This window comes from Triplophysa rosa, linkage group LG12, assembly GCF_024868665.1.
Source record: "Triplophysa rosa linkage group LG12, Trosa_1v2, whole genome shotgun sequence".
Taxonomy (NCBI): Eukaryota; Metazoa; Chordata; class Actinopteri; order Cypriniformes; family Nemacheilidae; genus Triplophysa; species Triplophysa rosa.
Window position 1 is genome coordinate 10,495,041 of NC_079901.1, and position 23,378 is coordinate 10,518,418.

The 23,378-nt window shown below is 44.6% G+C and overlaps 1 protein-coding gene across 2 annotated transcripts in view; it reads right to left on the bottom strand.

The window, feature by feature from the left end:
* The window catches only part of si:cabz01090165.1 (uncharacterized protein LOC100333421 homolog), a 161,341-nt gene that overhangs the window by 9,647 nt on the left and 128,316 nt on the right, over positions 1-23,378 (bottom strand). For both annotated transcript variants that reach the window (XM_057348091.1, XM_057348092.1), the window contains 2 exons: positions 9,387-10,763; positions 2,699-3,359 (listed from right to left, as the gene is read on the bottom strand). In XM_057348091.1, coding sequence (XP_057204074.1) covers positions 2,810-3,359; positions 9,387-10,763 — 1,927 coding nt within the window. In that variant the 3' untranslated portion in view covers positions 2,699-2,809. The remainder of the gene's footprint in view (positions 1-2,698; positions 3,360-9,386; positions 10,764-23,378) is intronic.

The window sequence follows — 23,378 nt, forward strand, 5'->3', positions numbered from 1 at the left end:
AGAGGAAGCAGCACGCAAGGAAACACACAATTTCCCTCACCACATTAACGTTAGCTGACTGGGCATAAACAGGCAGAGCTGATGACTACATACAGCGCATGCTAATTGGACATTTAATGACTTCATTACTTTTCTTCAGACTCTGAGCTTAGATTTAATGTAGAACTAACAAAGCCAGCAAGGACGCTATCCAGCTAGCCATCTGCAACGTGCTAACGCTAGGCCTCATTCAGACTATTTTTAGTGCTGCAAGCCCCCGCCGTAGTCTGGAGGGATTCTAGTCCATATCTGCCATCGCAGGGTGGGAGAAGAAAGCTTGCGTCCCATTTTCTCTGACGCGCACAAAAACAGTAATTACCTTCTTCTATACGTGTGCTAGTATTTCATAGCACCCCACTCCACAGATTAGCCCATTTGTCTCAATATCTGAGACACGAGCCCCTTTACCCTCTTTTCTTATTCTCTAAAGCTCCATCACAATACTCATATCTGGCCTTTTTCTTCCATCATGGCGTCTTTTCTTATCTGCTGTAGTTCATTGCCAGGCCCTATATCTGTATTCCCGCGTCGTAATCTTTCCAGCTTCAAACCCAGGAAAAATGAATTTAAATCCATATGAAGCTGATATGGAAAGCAGCGTTGGCCATAATTGTGCTTTTCTTGTGGAAACATCCCTAAAGGAAGTGAATTTTAATCTGTTGTGGTCTATGAGAACATTAGATCGTGAATCAGTATTCAGCTGAGCGACACGTGATTATAAAGGGATGTCAAACGGCTGAATATTTTCCTGAGGTGATGACAGGAACTGTTGGGCATTTCTAAATCAAATTTGTTATTTTCTTTCTTGTTAAAAAAGGTGTTGCCTCATAAGTAAAAAAGGGTTTGGTCAGATAAAAACTCCTTTTCACCTAATTGTAAAAGCAGAACATGGCTCACTTGTGTCAAATGCCTGAAAAAGCCTTTTGAAGTAGTCTCTGACATTGACCCTAGCTGACATGCCTGCCCTTCAAACGCCGGTTCCGCACTGTCAGATAATCTCCTGATGGAGGCGCTGTTTCCCAGAGAACAGAAGTGATTAGCAACAACAACACTTGTGCTTTCCATCTAGCTCATCCAGGGCTCCTCAGAGGCACTTTTATTGAAGGTAACCATGACCAATTCACTGAGATGAGTCTCTCCTGGTCATGTTAAACGGAGTCATCTCTCGAATCTGAGAGCTAAGGTGGTCCGCTGCTGGATATTATCCATCCTGCTCTGAAGAGGCTGGCCAACCTAGATTGTGCCACCAGGGGTTTTAAGGCTTTGACTGAAATACAAACGAATTCCCCTAGCACAGTAAATGTCAAGATGATTTTGACAGGAATGAATATCAGGCTCAGCATGAAAAAATGTCACAAGGTGATGTGAAAAGTTGTTTTCTACTTTTTTTTACTTTAAGTGCTGAAAAGACCAGCCTTTCTGGTCACAGCATGGGGTGATAGTGTACCCCTAACTAGGCTTTTACCTACTGATCCATCATTTAGAAAGGGGTCAATAACATTTTTAGAAAATCTTAAAAGTTTGTTTATTATGAGATCCTTAAAATGTGATTTCCATTCCCCAACCCTCTGTATCTATGCACGATTAATTTATATATATATTAAATGGAGCTAATATTAGTCATTAAACAGATGCTTTTATCTTAAGTGACATACAATTGAGGAACATATTAAGCAGCAAACAGCTAGACTATCTCAAGTATCACACTGCCAAGTTTTGAGAGTAAACTAGAATACCGAATAAGCTAAAACAGACAAACTTCCAAAAAAGCAGATGCAAGAAAACAGCTGCATTTGAAACAGTCCTGTTAGTGCAGAGTAAGATTTGCCAGTGTAAATCATGTTGCAATAACATCAATGTTAGGTGCACTGTAAGCAAAACTGTAATTTTACAAAACATTACTGTCACATTTTACAGATTTTTTTATATACTGTAAAAAACTAGGTGTAAAAATTAACATGAAAAACATGTCATTCTACGAGAGAAAACAGTATTTTTCTGGTGGCCCAGCTTCCAGAAAATTACAGTTTTTTAATAATATTTTTGAAATGGTGAAAAATGAAAAATTACAGAAACAAGTTCAAATCTACAAGAAAAACATGAAATACGTATATTTATGTTGCAAAATTTTTATTTTACAGTATTTTTCTGCCGCCCCAGTTGCCGGAATCGTATTGTTTTTTACGGGACTTACACGCTGTGGTAAAATGATAATTCATATAAAGTGCCTGAAAAATAAAATAAAATAATAAAATGCTATTTTAGGATATGCATAACATTCTCAACATGCTGATCTTTGCCGTGTTCAAGAAAAAGTAAGGCTTCTTTTGTTGTGCATCTGAAATATGCATCTTCAATCGTTCGCCTTTGAAATTCAAATTCACACTATTGTACTAAACAAGTGCGTGGCTATTTAAACAGTGTCACTTAAGTCATTTCAATCGTACTGTACCATTCATGAAATCATATCAGGCCCGTTGCCCTGACACTAAGAGACAGTCGAGTTAGCATGTCTGTTATTTATCCATTACCAGAGTTCTAATTAACAGAACTGGAACATCTTAACATCAGCACCGTAGTGTGGCGAGATCACGATGACAACCAGTTGCCTAGCAACAAACCTTAACAGACAGCGAAAGAGAAAAAAATCCATCCTCACCTTGGACAGGAGATAATCCTCAGTAATTCAGCAGGACCCCAGCAACAGAAAATAAAAAACAGAATGGGTGGAGGTGTGAAGATGGGAGGGGAGGTGGGGTTTGACCCTGTGTTATTGAGATATGGAGTCTTCTTCTTTTACTGATTTTCCGTATTCAGGGTTCAAATCCACCACTGTTGTTCCCCTCAGTGCCCCGTAACCCCCCTCTAAGCCGTGGGACCCTTCTTGCCTCTCTGACCCAAGTGGGGCTGTGGGCTTGCTGGAAGAGCCAGAGGACGAAGACGACCTGGGCGGAGGGCCTGGTGCTGCCCCCTGCTGGCCACCGTTGGTCTGAGAACAAACATTACTGACACGGGCAGCCTTCTGCTTGTAGTGCTGGCTGTGCAGTTTGTATTTCATCAACAGGATGAAAATAAATACAAGGACAGACGCCACTATGATTCCACCGATGACAATTATCATGGTGCCACCCAGGAACTGGTCGTGGATTGAGCGACAGCGGCCGAACTCACGCTCCGTAGAGAAGGAAACGCAACCGACCAGTCGTGTAGCAGTGAGAGCAGTGATGCCATCGTCGTAGACGGCCAAGACGCATAGTTCATAGTCCCGCGACGAGGCCAGATCACTCAGTAAGAACAGCTTGTGGGATGCAGGAATCATTCTTGGAGGAAAAGAGAGAGACAAATACTACAAATGAGGCCTTGATCATTGATATCCATGTCAATCCATACTTAAAGAATGTGATGTTCTCCTTTCATGGAACACAAGTGGAGAAACTCTAAAGGCTGTAGTTGTTGCTTTACAATGTAATGAAATGGAAACATTATCATAAAATAGTCCATTTGACTTGTTCATAAAATTTCTTGATACTTTATGAATACTTTCTATAATACTATTTATGATACTTTCAGAGCGAGTAACATTTGTTAAGATTTGTTTCCCATTTGTTGTGCCTGCACGAGAGTGTCCAGCAATTTCTCCTTTTGTGTTCCATGTTGACAAAGGTTTCTGTAACAAAGTAAGAGAAAATAAGAGAAGCACTAAAACTCTACTAAATTCAAGGCAGATGTCATAAATGCAGAGTGTTTACAATATTGCCAAAGGTGTCCAAAGGGAGACAACTGTCAAGACAGATTTAAGCATAAAATGGGTCCTGTGATCTGCAAGAGAAAGATTGTGTGTGTGTGTGCTGCAGGATGCCAGCTTCATTCACTATTGTGGAAATGTCGATTCTTTATCCTTTTAGGACAAAATAAGAAAGTACAACAATGTTGAAAGACATGCGTATATGTATAATCATACAGCCATGAAAAAAAAATCAAAATTATTTTCAGTTTTTTTTTTATTTAGTATGTGTATGATCCTTTTTGTTTCATTCTGTGAACTACTAAAAAGATTGCTTCTATTTGCAGAAAATGACAAAAAAGTTAATATTCACTTTAAAGCAATACAACAGTAATATTCTGGATGGATGTCTTCTGGATGGCTGTTGTGTTGCATCTCACTGTTTTACAACGTCAAGTTAAAATCCTGTAGAGATTCACTGACTGCCGGCTCACAAAAACATTCGTACTGTTTAGTAAACCGCTCCGAACCCTGTACGATGAATTTCCCAAATAAATTCTAAGATTACAAAGTTGTTCTGTCAAATACGTAATCCAGCGTTAGCCCTGTGAGCACGAGTATAATGTCTTTTCCATGTCTGCAGATGTTGTATGAAACATGCATTATTCAGAGTTCGGCTCTCTCTTCTTAAATCTTTTCTCAGCACTGCAGTATGCTCGGGTGCACTAAGGTGATAAGATGAAGACCTGAGTCATGCCGCTTTGCCCGCCCCGGGTGACACGGTGCGCATGTGTGTTATGTGTTTGTGTGACTGCGAGCATGACCGCATATTTTTGTATTTGACCCCACGGGTAATTGTCAGAGTTCTTTGTGTGTGTGTGTGGTGGTGAGGATAATGGTGCACGGGTGTGTGTATGGGAGTGCATGCTGGTAAATGCTTACATGCTGTGGATAACTCTGCTCTCTCTTGATTTACTTTTGATAAACATTTTTTTTATGTATTTCATAGAAAATCATACTTGAAATTAATAGAATTGATGGAAATATACTGAATATTTTGTTATCATGTATGTTAATATTATATTTCTTTCATTATATATTAGTCATTTATTTATAGTGCACAATTAAACAAAACATTTGAACCAATATACTTTAGTTGCACTGAACACAAAAAGGTTTAAAAAAATGAATAAAAAATTATAATTATGAAGCTAGACCATACAGAGCCTTAAAATCACCTGCTAAAATGTTAAAATCAGTTCCAAATCTAACTGGTAACCAATGCAAAGAAGACATACTGTACTAGACACAGGTCTTTTCTTAGTAGTTAGCATATTTTTGTACTTATTGCAGATGAAAGAGTGTGGTTTGAGATAGACCCGTATACTTCAGTAGTCTAACTGTGATCAGTGCAAGAATAACTCACCGTGCTTGTGTGTCATCTGCATAGCAATGATACAAAATAATATATATATGCGAAACATGGAGATTAAGTTCTGCAGGGATTTTCAAGGGGAGGCAAGGACAATAACTATGGAAGTTATGGTGGAAAAGATGTCTCTGACAATTCATGAGGGAGAAACGTGCAAGGAAGGGCTTCACGTGAGAGGCAATTTCAGATAACTGTGATGAGGACACAGGTTGAAAATGATTTAGACGGCCATGTGGAGGTATTCTCTCCGAGAGATCAAACACTGAAGGTGAAATCCATGTCCTGGATTCATGTTATTTCAGTTTACATGTTCATTGTTACCAGTGTTATGAAGTGGCCATAGAAATCTGTTACACAGATATTTGCAAAACATCAGCACAAATGTATAATTGCTGTATTCACATAATCACATGCTTCTACTGTAAATGTACACTTTTGTATCGTAGGTTTTGCATTTTCACCTGTTTTATAAACAAATGAACACTGTTTACAGCAAGTGCCAGACTTTGGATCTGTGATGTTACCGTATCTGCTAATGAGCAGATGCATGAATCTCTCTTCAGTGTATTCCTCTGGATCCCTTCACAGGGCATTTGATGGATATTTATTGAGCAGAATTCATCTTCCATCTGTCAGCCTTTGGTCCTTTAAGATGCGGAGGGTCAGTCTAGCTGAACCCCTGTCTCAGAGCTGTCACTGTTATAGTGAGGTGTTGGGTGGATGTCATTTGAGGAATTTAGCACATGTTAATTAGCCACTTAAAAACTGCATTCATTGTTTAAACATGCAACCATAATTCACATTTTATCTGGTTTTCCATAAGATTAGCCAGAGACCAACATTTTATCTTGCATAATTTAATAATTCATTCTTAATCTTTTTCTTATCATACTGTAAATTTGGTTGGTTAGAGGTGTTTATATATGTTTAATTGATAATGAGAAAAAAATACTGATACCAAAATACTGAAATTACTTTAGTCTACAAAATGCCACAATCACCGTCAAAACAAAATCTCTCCAATCTTATTTGCTGTCGTTGTGTATCGATACCAACATTTAAATTACATTCTATAATTAGGATTTTATAATCAAGTAAACATCTAAATATATAATCTGATTGGATAGTTCATTTAAAACATGCTAATCCTGTTTCAATTCAGATCAAACATATTAAGATATTATTAGCAGCAAATTTTTTCGCTTTCCAGTCAATTGCTTTGCATAAGCATTTGCCGAGAACATGAATATTGATATAAATACACTTCATCTGCCTTCCAATTTCACATCCTCATTTCACACCTTGCACGCTGTGCCTCCAGCAGTTTTCCTCTTAGACATGATTTCAAATTTGACCTGTCTTTTCACCTACAGCATACACTGTACATTTTCCCCCCAGTCTCACTTTCTCAGACACGAGGTCTAACTCATCCTTATACTCGAACCCGGCTCTCTGTCAACAGGGAGTCTGGTGCATGCTTTCGTAATTGATTCCGAAAGACTTTTAGATTACTCTGCAGCTCTATAAACCAATGAACTCCCCTTGCCTTTTCCATAATTAATAGCAAATTGCTTTCTGTATGTATCTTTTCTTCTCTCTTAATCTATCCACGGGGATTACTGCAGGAGTTAATTACATCCTTACAGATCCCTTCAATGAGAAATCGTGGTTAGTCTCAGGCAGTGGGGCCATGTCTGAATGTTAAAAAGGGGAAATTAATGTAGTCGTTCCTGTACGATGTAATCTCTGTAACAGGTACAATTTAGTGCCTTTGTGAAAAGACATTCGGATTATAGAGAATGAGAGGCAATTGACCCTTCGGCAAGCTCCGCCCCTTTTAGTTATCATTGCTTGAGCAGAAGCTTACATCACACCTTCACTATGCAAGCTTTTAAGTTCCTATTGCCTCTACTGTGTCCTGAATTAATAAATAAATAAACACAAACCATAGGACATTTATACTTGGTGCCAACATTGCATCCCCTGATGACGTTCTACTGCACATGCTTGTTTGAAAATGAGAGCTGAAATTTGGAAAAGGAAAAGAACATCTCTATATTCTTCGATTAATTCTTCAATTCCAATTAAAGCTTTTCAAACACAAAGCACTTCTATAGAAATGGTGGATGGCAAACCTTTTAAAGCATGCTTATAGCAAAGCGTCATAAAGCCCAACCACTCAATATTATTATCACACACAATGAAAATTCAGTTTTGAAACCGAGACAGTTCAAAGCCAATGCAAATCTTCCTTCGTTGTTATCTTTCAGAAGCATCTGAAGCACATCCCAACACTTGACTCGCAACTTGTATTGTTATTCTGTTATTATGTCTTCCTCAGCGCACCTGCGTGATTTATTGAAGGATGTCAGTGCATCTGCCTGCCCTTCGTGTCTGAGAAAATTCAGTTTGAATTGTTTCAGATGAAATCAGGCTGAAGCTATTACACCTGAAGCCAATCTTTCTGTGCACAAATGAAAATCGTTCAAGAGCTTTTCAGACACCTTGAGCATATATCTTAAAACAGCTGCTCCCATTGGGAAGAATCCCTTCATTACACAGAAAAAAAATCTATTTAGTATAGCTGTATTTCATATATTGCATTCATGATATTATGTGTCTGTTTTGGGTTGGCACTCATCGAGGGCCATTTATATTCATCAGTGAAATTTCAATGTTTCATCCACTATCTGAATAGGATTCTGCTATACCCCATTACCATCCCCAGTCTCAGAAGCAAGCTATTCCCTTTGAACAAAGACAAAATCAATTTGTTTATCTAATGCAGAATTACCCAGATTCAAATCACATTTTGGTGGAAAGACCGTCTGCAGTATTCTCTCAGAAGCTGGAATGGTACGCTTGAAAAGAAGACAGTGCCATGTGCATCACCCAGATTTTAAAGGAATAGTTCAGCACCTTCAAAATGAAAATTCTGTCATCATGTACACACCCTGTTGTCATTCTAAACCTTCTTCTGCAAAACACTAAAAAGATACTTTGGAAAATGGTGGTAACCAAAAACTGTTGGTCCCCATTGACTTCTGTTTTATGGACACAAAACCAATGCAAGTCAATAGGGACCAACGGTTTTCTGTTACAATAATTTTTCAATATATCTTCTTTTTTGTGTTCTGAAAAAGAAAGTCATACAAGTTTGAAATGACAAGAGGGTGCATAAAGAATTTTCATTTTGAAGGTGAACTATTCCTTTAATGCAAAGTTTATGGTTTTGGGTGAACTATCCCTTTAGTTGTTCACTAGAAAAGCTCTGGGATTTGGGGGGAATGAGTTCAGGGAGTGAATTTCAAGAGCGGGTGGAGTTCAAGTTCAAAATGTAGAAGATTTTTTTATCCATGTATTTTGTGACCAAACACTATGAAAATTTCATACATGAATACTGTGGGACTTTGCATCTGTGGTTTAAAAATATGAATTCATATGCAGAGAACCTTATTAAGAAAATCCGCAATAATATAAGCCAGCTGGAAAACTTCTGGTGAACCGTCACTCATTAGTGTGCGGTTCTCTTCAATTTTCGGAGGTAGCTTTTACAGCATCAGTAGTGTACTACTTAGTTTATAATCAGAAGCTAATCAGACTAATAGTCATCCGTAACATTCCTTTCGTTAAATATACAACAGGATGAAAAGAACTTTACATTTCAGCAGCATGAAGGGAAAACAGTTGAGTCTGCTGCGTCTCTCTGTAGCTGTCAGTTTACAAGAAATGCCTGAGCTGGCTTATTGAAACCCGTGCATTATAGTCAACAGAGTCCCTTCAGTGAATCTCAGCCCTTTCCAGCACAGACTATAAGCAAGCCCCTGCGGATTGACCTAATTAAATCCCTATCAGCTAAGATAATTAAACATCTTCATTTTCATGTCATATCCCATTTTTTCCCTCTGTCATAGCTATATCATTTCCTAGTCAGAGCCAATGAGTCAAAACTGAAATATGTTAAGGGTGCAATCTAATTTAAAAAATGATAGTTTGTAGAAATAGTCTAGACACAGACCTGTAAAAGTCCAGTGTCAAACTAGGGCAATAGGTTTAATCTTAGCAATAGTGTGTTAAATAACGAAATAAATACTAATATATACCAACAGCCTTGCGTGAAACTAGAGACAACAGCCTATAAGACATACACTATATGGATCAAAATAACAGGCAGAAGTTACTACTACTCACCTGTATATGAGAATGTCATCAGTGGAGCTGTTGTACTGTATCTGGTACATCCGCACTCCTGGGATGTGATTTTGTGCAGGCCAGCGGATCATCACTGAGTTTGAGGTTACTTCTGAGACGCTGACCCGCTGATCAGCACGGGCTTGCCCCCCACTCCCACTACTGTTGGACTTAATGGAAGTAGGCATGTCCGAGGGTCCCGGTTCGGGATCCAATTTGGGATCGTAATGCGGTGAGGGGTTTACAACTAATTCCACAGGAGCAGTGGCCTCACCTGCCGCATTGGAGGCGATACAGGTGAACACACCTGAATCTTTCACCGTGGCTGTTAAGATATCAAGAGATCCGTTTTCGTAGCACATAGTGCGCGAGGTGTTGCCAATCAGCTTCCCGTCAGGACTGACCCAATGAACGGTCGGTTCGGGGTCTCCGACGGACCGACACCGCAGGCTGACCTCTTGACCTTCCATCACGAACATCTTGGAGGTGTGACGGGTGATCATAGGTGGCTCGCACACAAACTCCTCCTCCCGAATGGTCCAAAAGTACTTCCCGGCGAGCTCTCGCGGGGAGGCGCAAGTCTCCAGGTCGTCCTCCCGAGTGACGCGGCGTAACCAAACCAGTTCACAGTTGCAATGCAGCGGGTTCCCACCAAAGCTGAGCACCAGCGCCGTCAATGGCGAGCCTTTCAGTTTAGCGTAAACAGGGATGCGTAGGAAGAGGGGGTCTGGAGGGATCTTCTTTAGCTTGTTGGATGTCATATCCAGTCTGGCCAGTTTGTGTAGATTAGAAAATATCCCTTCAGGCACAAACTCGATGAGATTGTGGTCCAAACTCAGAGTGTTGACGCTGACGAGCATAGCTATAGTGTCCCACGGTAAATCCACCAGATTGTTATAAGACAGATCCAGATCTTCTAGAGTCTCTAAGAAATCCTGAAAGGCTCCATCTGAGATGCTGTGAAGTTGGTTGTTGGCGAGTATGAGGTGCCGTAGATTAACCAGCCCCTGCAAGTGAGTGTCATCCAGAACCGTCAACCGGTTGGCATCCAGATGCAACGCGTGCAGATCCTGCAAGTCGGCGAAGGCGTAAGGTCTGATCTGGCTGATGGTGTTCCGGGAAAGCGTGAGGTGTATGAGACTGCTCATGTTAGCAAAGTCTTTGTGGCGCAGGGTGGTGATGAAGTTATCCATCAGTCGCAGCTCGGCGGTCTGCCGGTCGATATTAGATGGCACAAAAAGCAGGCCGGTTTTGGCACACAGCACGGTGTAGGAGGGCGACAAGTTCTGGCAGGTACAGCGCTTGGGGCACTGCATAGCACAGGACGGCAAGAAGAACAGAGCTAGGCATAGAAGCAGCCTCTCCATGGGTGCAATCCTGCAACAAACAGCAGAAATGGAAAAGGTTTAGCTCGCATGCTGGGCATCTCCGCTCTGTCTTTGAATCTCTCTCATACACACACCATAACTTGTCCAAGCACACACATACACAAAGCGAAAAGAAATATGAACTGCCCAAAGTGCCTCAGCTCTCACATGGACTGGCACGGTAAAGAGAACAATTGTATTAAACATGCAAAGCTGTCGGATACGCGAGGACACATTTGTATAAATCAGTGAAAGTTAAAATTGAGCAGGCATTACTGCCAGTAGTGAGGTTATTCTGTATGATACCTACTATCATATATTATTACATTTGCAACGAAACCTACATTTGCCCTGGTGCAAATTTACATAATCAAATGAGCAAATTAACATCACCAACATAACATCTTGAGTTTCTACATATTCGGTTATAATTAAGCATATCACGCAGAAAACAGATAATTCCATGCACAAAAAACTTGGATGCTAGGAATGAAAGACACGCTGCTGTGAGGCTCTGAAATTGCTTATTTAATCTCACCAAAGCTGATGTTGAACACAAGATTACCAGATAGTATCCCACAGTCTGGAAGTGTTAATGAGGGCATCTATTCTAGCGTTATATAAAACCGCTGTCGCTGTCTCTCATAGCATATGCATAATGTGCAGACGGAGAAGCGAGAGGGATAGTGGAAGAGACGGAAGGGGGAGGTTGGGTGGTGGCAGCTATAGTTTCTGACACAAACGAAGGAGAGAAAAAGACAGACCTGGAGGACGTTTCCTTCGACAGCTTGGTTTTAATAGCCCTCCGCGGTTCGAAAGTCAGGATATTTGACACCCGCCTCTGCCCCCCAGAAATTCATAAGTGCACCACGAGGCAATAAAGCAGCCGCGAGAATATGAATTATCGTTCTACGCCGCTGCTTCGCATGAATGTTAATATCTGATTTGTGGCGCTTTGTTTATTGGTTGTGCATACCATTCCATTTTAATAACTTTTATGTAAAAACACATAAATGCAATTATTTTCACTGCTGGCCTGAATATCAAGAGGTTCGGGCTGGGGAGATGAAAAGCACTTATCTGCAAAAGGATCTTAGTAAAACTATCTCCAGGAGTGTCCTTCTCTTCTCTACCAGTAGGGGGAAACATCGAGCTTCAGTCCGGGTAAACGTGTGAGTCGACTGGCACAAATAGCACACAGAAAGGGCTTGAGTGAGAGATGGTGGTGCGGTGTGATGCATTCAGGCGAGCGTAAGCTCCCTCTCTCCATTACACACAAAAACACAGTCACGGAAACCCTCAAGAGAGGGCCATTATCCAGACAACTAACTAAGAACAGCACTAAAGTAGAGCGGACAGGAAGCCAGTGTCTCACTCTACTTTGAAAGCGTAGCATCAGCTTTTTAGAGGCTGATGGGACAGATATGCGCTAAAGCACTTCACAGCGTCTGTTCACCTGCCCAGATATAAAATGTAAAGCCTTGCATCTCACATATACTGTAGGTTGAATGGCACAATAGGTTGCCAAATATTGCACTACCGCAACTAAAAAGCATCTCCTACATCATGACGCTTGGCCGTGTTCTGTCATTATGACTAAATCTGAAATCCAAGAATGTGTAATAAATGGGCTTGTTCTGTATGGGGTTAATGCTTTTTTTTGCAGAAATCGAACGAATAGGCTTGGTGTGAAGGTAACGCGGTTAAATAACAGTAAAAAAACAACATCAAACAGGTTCCAATTAGTGCAAGATGAAATGTCAACATGGTCAAGATTTTACCTTGGAATCTCTCGCTCTCTCTCTCTCTCGCGCGCTCACACTCTCGCTCTGCATATCGACAGACTTCATTAATATTTTAGAGAGGACACAGGCAGCTGTGTGGATATTTGACACAGTGGGTAAAAAATTAACCCCTGGCGTGCTGGAGCACTTCTCAACCGAATACAGAAAAACTCATGCATGAATATTCATCTAAATGTTTAAAAGTGTCATGAATACATAATCAATTCTATTTTGAAGGGGATATCCAGGATATTATTATCTTTTATGCCAATCAAAACAAATGGTCTATTACAGACACAAGCTCGTTTGTGCGTTAGAATTAGAAACACAATTAGAATGGTGAAAACACAAAGATGTGATATTTTGACATTTTTGAGCAAAAATAATTGTTAATGGTCTTATGTTTACATTTACAGTTTGATCCTTTTTCCATTACATGAAAATTCATTCATTTTTGTTGTTGTACATACAGCTGAATAGAAATCCTGAAATGTGTCCTTCTTTTGCTTCCTACGACATATAGATTCTGAACATTTCATTTTATTCTACATTTGATTCTTTTTTTCAGTTTATTATTTATTCACAATTAAGTGCAAGGTAGGATAAGATCCGCTACTGTTCTCACTGACTTGTACTCTGGAATTGAAATAGTGCTTGTTCTTATTAGCGGGACCTTGATGAAATAAGCCATTCAATAAAATCCCAAATTTGTTTTGGATACTGAGGCTCTCTTTAATCAAATTAGCTATAACAGTATCCTAAATAACACACAGAAGTTAAGTTAGCCCAAAGGAACAAAATCACAAATGAGATCAGTTTAATGTGTCTTTTGCTTCTGCAAGACAGCAAAGAGACTAATAGAGAGCTAAAGAAGTCTTTAAAGTCTCCTACTTCATAGATTTTTCTTCTGAGAAACAGACACTGGCAATCTCACAGGCCTACTCGAGAGATTAAGAAGCAGTGGCGTAACTTTGTTTTGAAAAGTGGTGGGGACAAAAACGACACAAACAATGCTTTAATAAATTGTTCCTGTAATAACTCGTTGGAAATATTAGGGGAAAATGTAGGTGACTCCTCCTCTAGAAAACAGTATAAAAACTGCGCCGCTTTATCGACGGCTTCAGTGGTGTAACGTTAGTGCGAAAGATGCATGACAAATAATATTGACACTGCCGTGAAGCAGGTCTAATCCGCTGAACTCACTATTCAAAATTTTCACATATCAGATCTGCTTCCATTTGTTTTTAAACTATATCATGTTTTCATCAGTAGATCATTTAAAGCATGTTGTGCTTTATTATATGTAAGGATGGCTGTTGCCGTACGAAATTAAACATATTAATTCGTGATAAAATAAAAACTACTGAAACGAATGTGTTTTCCCCATGTTAAAAATTTGGTGTTTGACACAGATTACCTGTCGGTTGGTCAAGGATTGAGATGTTCGGGAACCCCCTGCTAATAAGGACAAACATTCAAGTATACAGGGGAAACAGATGGAAAAATAATATCTTTAAAGAAATCTCATTTTCTCTTATTATACGGGCATTGCCAGATAGGCTACAAATATACAATGAACTTTCTAAATTTTGTTTTGAACAAGTTGTGACTTTTTCCATTTATTGGAGTTTTCTATCAAGTATCAAAATGTAATTAATCTTGCAATAGACGATAGCAATGGCATGTCGAGAACAATAAGGACGAATATATAGCAGCAAAGTGCAATTAAGCGCAAAATGTTTGGTACATGTATGACTTGAACAGCCATTTTCAAATATTTTCATCATTTTCTTAAAAATAAATACCTTTACAATCTGATATGTGATAGGGAAAAAGTTCAGCAAACAGTAGTCCCGAACCCACGACAACATGAAGTAGGTTACACATGCTTTACGCCACTGGAGCAGTCGACATGCGTGCGCCTTTCTTACATTTTGTCCATTCCAATCTGAAACTGATGGGCGGAGTTAGTATAAATAGCCTCTGCTTACAATGCGGGCTACTTTCACGGTAAATAGACGCTCCGTATTTTTTATTTCTTACAATAAGTGGTGGGGACAAAATTGACTTTGGCAAAAAGTGGTGGGGACATGACCCACCCATCCACCCGCAAATTACGCCTATGTTAAGAAGAGATCTCAATAGCTTCTCACGCTGTGCTGAGATTTGCAGTTTTAGAAACAAAATGAAAGGGGTCCTATTTTGCCTATTTTTCAAGGTCTTTCTTATGTTTATGATGTGCTAAACAATAGGCGTTCTTGTTTAAATTTTGAAAAAATGCTTTATATATTACATATTTAACTTGTGTTTTACACCGTCATCTCGATTCTCAGAAAACAGGCTGTTGAGTTCCTAGTTCTATGAAGTCCCTCCTTCTGAAACGCTCTGATTGGTCAAGCTGAGCCAGTTTTTTGTGATTGGTCTACCGCTTAGAGTGTGTGTTGATATGTCCCACCCATTACCCTATCTGTGTTCCATAGGGGAGGGTCAAAGTAAATTTGGTGATTCATGATGTCACTAACACAGGAAAAACTTTGTTGTAGTCCCAATGAGCTGTTTATTCTAGTCTTTAAAAAGTGATTTCTGTTAAGGAAAATATCTTCCTTTTCTGTGAACTTTGAGCGTTGTAACTTGGCAGATGCTCAAACAGCTATACTACTCACTAACTAAACTTAAAGAAGTGAAATTCCATCAGACCTCGCCTTAAAGTTTTCCAGGACCAAATTAAATAATAATCTCCACACATTATATTCTATGCTCTTACTTTGTCAACAAGTGTTCCCTTTCTGTCGGTCTCTCAACGTTGTGTCGAACCGACAGAATGGGTTTGTCTTGAGAACCTATCATCTTCTGAGTATTTAGAAAAGGCCAATGAAAATTGGCGAATGAAATTTGCATGCCGGACTCCTCCCCGGATGTCCGGGTATAAGAGGGAAGCCGGCGTGCTCATTCATTCACCTTTTGTTCTTCAGAGCCTACGCATCTGGTGAGCTTCTCTACGATCTGGGTGATCATTCTTTCTGCTGGAATCTACGACGTGGACAGCGGACGGTCCCTTCCTGCAGTGACTCTCCCCTGGGCGTCTCGGCAGTTCCGGAGGTGTTCAAGCAAAAATTTCCTTTTCTAAAAGAGTAAATTTCTCCAGCGTGGCTTGTTCCGCTGTTCTCATGGGTGCAACACACTCATCGAGGAGGGGGACGGACACAATGTCTGTTTCCAGTACACTGGGGCAGACGTTGTGGATACGTCCTGCCCGCACTGCGGGCGGTGACGATTCAGACGTTGCGTCACAGGTGGCTGTGTTCCCACGGGACTCAGCCACCACCTCGTTTGCTCCCCGTTCCGTGGCGGCAGGACTACGGCCCTGCCGTCCGCTATGGCAAGCAGCGAGGGTGATATGAGGATTACTGTGAGCGATAATCCGCCAGCCACGGCTCACGGACCGTTCACACCTCGTTTCGCTCGTCTGACCGTTCCCCAAAAAGACGGTCCGCCGTCTTATTTCTCAATCACGTATTCGGACACGATGCGTGATGATGAGATGTCTCTTGCAGCATCGGGGGGTGACGTACTGCCATCCGACTCCGACGATTCCTCAGGCTCCCTCCCTCGGGGGGTCGAGCCCAGGAAAAAGCGGATGTCGGCCATGCTTTCCTGGGCCGCCGTGAGTGTTGGGTTGCAGTGCCTCTCCTGGCGCTCGCGGCTGGCTACATGGCGCCTCGGGTTTGAGCGCGGCTCCAAGCCGCGCCCGCCCTCAGTGCCGTGTTTACCGGAAGTGCATGAGGAACTTTGTAAGACCTGGAACGCCCCTTCCCGGCACGTTTCACGTCAAACAAAGTTCTGTCACCCTCTCTTCCCTCGAGGTTGAGACAGCTGGAGGATGCGTCGGTGTCCCCCAGGTGGAGAATGCCGCAGCGGTGCACTCGTGCCCGTAGGTGGCAGCCACCTGGGGGGGCTCGACCTAGACTCCTGTCCAAAGCATGTGGTGTCTCGGCATCTCTGGTGTCGAGAGCTTACATTGCGGCGGACCAAGCTGCCTCCTCCCTCCACGCTATGGCTCCTGCCAGGCCAGGGCGTTGAGAGAGCTCCACGAGGGTAAGACCGACCCAGCGCTTATGCAGGAACTCCGCGCCGTCACCGACCTCGCTCTACGGGCGACCAAGGTGACCACGCGGGCCCTGTGTCGGACGATGTCCACACTTGTGGTCCATGAGAAACTCCTCTGGCCAATACTTGCGCAGATGAGTAACGCTGAGAAGGTCCGCTTTCTCGACGTACCCGTCTCGCAAGGGGGGGCTGGTTGGTGTTACTGTCGAGCCGCAGCGGCTCCGCTCACCCCCCGCCCATCGGGGGGGGGGGGCGCGAGACCCGCACGCGGCCTCCCCGGAGGGTTCTCGACAGTAAGAAGCAGTCCTCCGTGCCGCAACTCGGCCGCCTCGGCCGTCGAGTCCCGTGCACTGTCTGCTTCCCAGCAGCCCTGGTCCTCTTCAACACCCTCCAGATCTGGGGATGGCCCCCCTGGAGGAGACAGCGAAGAGGAGACCATCGCCCCATCAGCAGCCGCGGGGCAGCGGCTGTCATGGGAACACCTCAGGGGGATCGAGGCTACCATTGGGCCCGACCCCAGCCACATCTGGGTAGTCGGATAGGGACGGATCCTGCCCCGTCCCTCCATCTGCTGGCCCCCTCCGGGGGGCTGGCGCCCACTTACTCTCAAAAAGGAGAGTTTCCTCTCTCTCTGGGTTACCACAGCCGCTCTCACCCTCTGCACGACGGTGAACGGCTATGTCGAGTATAAACACCAGCCCTCAGCACTCTCAGTCAGACAGTGCGTTGAGCTGTGCAGTCGCCAGGCAGGAAAAATGGCAGAGCCGATCTCCTCCCCGGGGGACCTCCCCCGGCAAGGAATCCGTACTGCTAGCCATCGAACCACCCTCTGCGGGGGCGATGAAGCAGATCAACCTCTAGTCCCCCGTCACAGTTCTGGGAGCCTGCCCAGACTGTCAGGCTGGCTGAGGAAGACGATCCGTCTCGGCTACGCGATTCAGTTCGCTACACGTCCGCCCAAGTTCCGGGGCCCCCTTTTTTTACCTCAGTCAGAGGCAGGGATGCCCCCGTACTTCGGGCAGAGGTCGCCTCCCTTCTGGTGAAGGGAGCGATCGAGCCCGTCCCACCGGCCGAGGTGTTGAGCGGGTTTTACAGCCCGTACTTCATTGTCCCCAAGAAAGGCGGAGGGTTGCGCCCTATCTTGGATCTGCGTGTTCTGAACAGGCACCTACACAAGCTGCCTTTCAGGATGGTCACGCAGAAGCGCATCCTGGCGTCCGTCAGGCGTCAGGACTGGTTCGTGGCAATGGACCTAAGGACGCGTACTTCATGTCTCGATCCTCCCTCGACATCGGCCGTTCCGACAGTTCGCGTTCGAGGGACGGGCATATCAGTACAGGGTCCTCCCCTTCGGTCTGTCCCTGTCTCCACGAGTCTTTACGAAGGTCGTGGAAGCCGCCCTCCTTCCCCGTTGGGAAGGAGGTGTGCGGGTACTAACTATCTCGACGACTGGCTCAAGTTTGGGCACACTCTCGAGATCTGTGGTGTACACACAGGGACCTGGTGCTCCGGCACCTAGATCGGTGGGGCTACAGGTCAACTGAGAAATGAGCAAGCTCTCCCCGGTGCAGAGCATCCTCTTTCTCGGTATGGAACTCGACTCTGTCCTCACGAGCGGCCCCGCTCACCCCCAGGGGGGGGGGGCGCGAGGACTAGCGCGCCCGGTCAGTGTTGAACTGCCTGAGATCAGACAGTCAGCGGTCCCCCTGTAACAAGAGGCTCCTGGGATTCATGGCATCCTCGGCGGGGGTGGCCCCCCCTCGGGTCGATGCATATACGACCGCTCCAACACCGGCGGCAGAGTCAAGTTCCTTGGAGAGCGTGGCACACCGGCAGCAGGCGTATGGTCACACGCTTTTCTGCCGACACACCCTAACCCCCTGGTCTCCATGACCTTCTTGCGGACAGGGGTCCCCTTTGGGATGCCTCCCTGCAAGGTTGGGGTGCCGTGTGCAACGGGCAAGCAGTGTCGGGGCGGTGGACGGGCCCCCGCCTGCGTTGGCATTTCAACTGCCTAGAGTTGTTGGTTGTGCTACTTGCATTGAGGAGGCTACTACCTCTCGTGCAGGGAAGCACGTGCTGGTCCGGTCGGACAGCACAGCTGCTGTGGCGTATTCTTTCACTCACAGCAGCTAACATGACTCGCCCGACGCCTCCTCCTCTGGAGTCAGCAGGTGATCAGCTCCCTGCGAGCCACACACATCCCAGGCGTCCTGAACCAGACAGCCGATGCGCTCTCTCGTCAGTCGACGCCTCGCGGAGAGTGGCGACTCCCTCCCCGCGCAGCCGGCTCATTTGGGGCAGTTCGGCCAGGCACAGGTGGTCCTGTTGCCTCCCCGGACTCCACCCATTGTCCGCTTTGGTACTCCCTGTCCGAGGTACCCTCGGCACGGATGCCCTTGCGCACAGCTGGCCGCGGGACAAGCGGAAGTACGCTTCCCCCCAGTGAGCCTCATTGCACAGGGCCTGTGCAAGGCCAGGGAAGAGGAGCATCAAGTGGTACTAGTTACGCCCCTTCGGCCTAACCAGGACTTGGTTCTCGGAGCTGAGGCTCTGACAACAACTCCCCCCTGGCCGCTCCCCCTGGCGGACAGCTTCCCCAGGGGAAGGGGCACGTTACGGCATCCCAGGCAAAACCTGGTCTCCATGTCTGGACGGGACGAGGAGATCCTGAGTGACCCACCCCCGGTCCGGTTGGGACGTCACTCAGGCTAGGGCTTCGGCCACTGGGCGGCTATACGCCCATAGGTGGCGCCTCTTCTCGTCCTGGTGCTCTTCTCGGCGAGAAGACCCGCGGAGTTGCTCGGTCGGGTACGAGCTGTCCCGTCCTCAAGAGAGACGGGGGAGTAACCTCTCCCCCTCCACACTGGGAATGTATGTAGCCGCTACGGCCGCTCATCATGACCCAAGTGCTGGGTAGCCTCTGGGACAGCACGACCTGGTCATTAGGTTCCTAAGGGGCGCGAGAGGGTGACCACCTTATCCGCGCTCCGTACCCTCTTGCGACCTAGGTGGCGGGCCTCAAGAGGCCCCGCCCCCTTCGAGCCTCTCGGGGTTGCCGCTCTTTCTCAGTCTTGATAAAGACGGCTTTCCGCAGGGCGCTCACCTCCAAGAGGGTAGGGGATCTACAAGCACCCTCCGTGTCCACAGATTGCCTAGAACTCGGGGCCGGGATTCTCACGTTATCTTGAGACCCCGCCCCGGCTACGTGCCCAAGGTTCCCACCACTCTCCCGAGAGACCAGGTGGTGAACCTGCAGGCGCTCCCCACCGGGGAGGAAGACCCAACCTATCCGTGTTTTGTCCAGTACGCGCACGGCGCCTCTACTTGGACCGCACGCAGAGCCCAGAAGCTCTGAGCAGCTCTTTGTCTGTTTCGGAGGTCAGCAGGAGGGCTGTCTCCAAACAGAGGCTGGCGCACTGGATCGTGGATGCCCTCGTTAGGGCATACCGATCTTTTTTCCTGCCCGTTGGGGGTGAGGCACACCCCTCGTGGCTGGCTCAGGGCGCCTCTCTGGCAGACATCTGCGGAGCTGCGGGTTGGGCTATGCCTAACAACTCCGTGAGGTTCTAATACCTACGCGCGGAACCGGTGTCAGCCCGCATCCTGGCAAGGTGTGGGACCGGCAGCCGGTAGGGCATACGCCTGCGGAAGCCCTTCCCCCTCCGGGGGGAGCAGTGGCGATCCCGCCTCACTTCTTTCCCCTCGGGTAAAGAACAGGCATTCCATCCATCACTAAGCACCCTTCCAGGGGACAGGCTGGGCAGAGCAGCCCTGCCCCCTTAGGCCGGGGAACAGTTGAGTTATCTCCCACATAGCTCTAACCGGACCTAGTGCTCCAGACGTGGTAACCCCCCCTCCGTGGGCTGTTCCGTCTGATGTATCCTCATGAATGGTTCCCACCTTGGCAACCCATGACCTCCCCAGGTGGACTCCCACCTTGCGGTTAACTCCTGCAGTCCGCACATTCCTCCCATGAGTTCTCCCCTGATGGTGAGACCATGTGGTGTCTCCACTAATTCCTCCCTACGGTAGGTAGTGGCCTCTGCAGCGTTTTTCCCCCCCAGGGGGGAATAATGCTTACCCAGTGGCCCGTACGGTGCCGGGCGGCTTCTCGCCATTTAGAGAATCAGGCCTCCGCCCGTGACGGCCGGCGTTAGGGGGCTTCCCAACTTTTTGTGGAAAGCTCTGGGTCCCCCTTCCTCTCCACTGGAAGGTCATAATTTCGCGTTAGCGTGTTCGTCTGACTCGCCCAGGCCAGTCAACGTCGCTCCGCAGAGATTGTGACGCGGCTCAGTGCTGTGGCGTTTTCCATAGGAACCCCATTCTGTCGGTTCGACACAACGTCGAGAGACCGACAGAAAGGGAACGTCTTGGTTACGGATGTAACCTCGGTTCCCTGATGGAGGGAACGAGACGTTGTGTCCCTCATGCCACAACACTGGCCGCCCACCCCAGCGGTCGGGGGAGGATGCTTAGGCTCCTCAAACCAAAGGTGAATGAATGAGCACGCCGGCTTCCCTCTTATACCCGGACATCCGGGGAGGAGCCCGGCATGCAAATTTCATTCGCCAATTTTCATTGGCCTTTTCTAAATACTCAGAAGATGATAGGTTCTCAAGACAAACCCCATTCTGTCGGTTCGACACAACGTCTCGTTCCCTCCATCAGGGAACCGAGGTTACATCCGTAACCAAGACGTTTTATTTGTTTATTTTATATTTCTTCCAATGAATTACAGAAGAAACTTCACTGAAACATAACTTGGAACGCCAATAAAAATAGAAATTCTGTCATCATATATTCATCCTCATGTCACTCAAAACCTGTATATGACTTTTTCTTCTGGGAAACAAGTAAGATAACAAATAAGATATATAGGCCAATGTTCTTTGGTTACAAATAAAAAAAATCTTCTTTTATGTCGTGCACAAGAAAGTCATACAGGAATGGCATTAGGGTAAGTAAATGATAAAGAACGATAAAAAGTAAAACAAATAATACAATTCAAAAACTCAGTGGTTAAACTATATGCTACAATGTCCAGCATTACTTCGTAAAAATAATCTATCTTCAGTACCAGTGTCAGTATTTGTGCACTCTCTTCTTCCCTACCTTCTTTGCTCATTGACAGCAGTGTAAACAGTAGAAGTAGGCTGTGGTATTTAAACAAAGAGAGACCTCTTCACTGCCATCACCCTGACTAACCCTGCAGCCCTCCGAGGACACTGCACGTTTCCCCTCACCTCACACTAAGCTACCAATGGACAACTGGCAGCTTTCAGCTTGCTTGCATACTACAAATAACATGTTAACCAACCCAGCTGATTTTCTGCAATGCGAAATCATTTTCTTAAACATTAATTGTCTTTTTTATTAGATACGGAAATCAATGAATAAAGCTAAACACCTTAAAAACAAATCAGAATCTCTTTGTAAATTTGAATAAATAAAATAAAAAGTAAATATGTGTTTTCAGAAAATAAACATAAATCTAACAAAACTGAGTGACTTTTTATGTCTCAAATATGAAATAAAATAATAAATAAATAAATACATAATCAAATAAATAAATAAACAAGTTCCAATATTCAGTAGTCTATACATATTCTCAAGTGTGTGTTAGTTGACTTCAAACTAAGAAAATTAATACATTTTTATTCCTACTATGGAAAGTCAATGGGGGCTTATTTTGAAGTGAACTACTCCATTGATTCTCATTTCCCAAAGAGTAATGGTATCCAAGCCCTTTTCAAGTAAATGTATCTTGTTTGAGATACTTTTAATCTGTTTGTACTGGAAAATAAGACAAAAATACAGATTAAATAAGAAAAGACTGTGTGGCAGCATGATGCCCTATCCATAAATCATCCATACACCAACCTGTCATCACATCAGCACAACATAATGACTCAGCTAAAGATTACCCTGCAAACCTGACCGTTACAAAGTCTCCCTCACATTGACTTCTGGCCAATAAAGCTTTGAGAGCTAGTAACCCATAAAGACCAACTATCCGTGATTTTAACATACACAAGTGGGAGGTTTGGATACAGTGGTGTTGCTGTGTAATTTGACCATTTCAGTGTTGAATAATTGCAGGCTGTTGGGGTTTTAAAAGTTAGCGGTTTGAGAAAACGCTGGGCGAGCAATTAGCCTTTGGTATGCATTAAACATAGGACATCAACACCTGCATGCATTACCCCACGTAGCGCTCACACTGTGTGCACATTTACTCTCAAATGTGAATATTTCAATGATGAGGGTGTTAAGGCACAGATGTTTGTGTCATGCTCTGGGATTTTGATAGCCATTTTGCTGAAAAAGCACTAATACAATTCCTCCTACAGTTTGCAAACATCCATAAACTTCAGTGTTTTGAGCTTATGGATTGTTTGAACTAAATACCTATTGATCTAAAACGTAGCCTGACAGTGATATTATCATTGTAATGTGATGACTACTATTGTATAGTACTTATGAATAGTATAATCATTTTAATTCATGTAAAAAGCCTGTTTTATGGTTCTGACGGTTTTTCTGGTTACTGCTGATTTAAGTTAGAATAGGCTGAGCCATAAAGTACCCAATGATTTATTCAGTCTGTAGGTGAATTTACATGACAGATTTCACATTTTACAAGGTGTTTATGACTTTGCTGGATATTCTGTTGCAACGAAAATCCATAATGTTTATGAGATATCTAATAGCCAATAAAGTCACCCTCTCTCTGC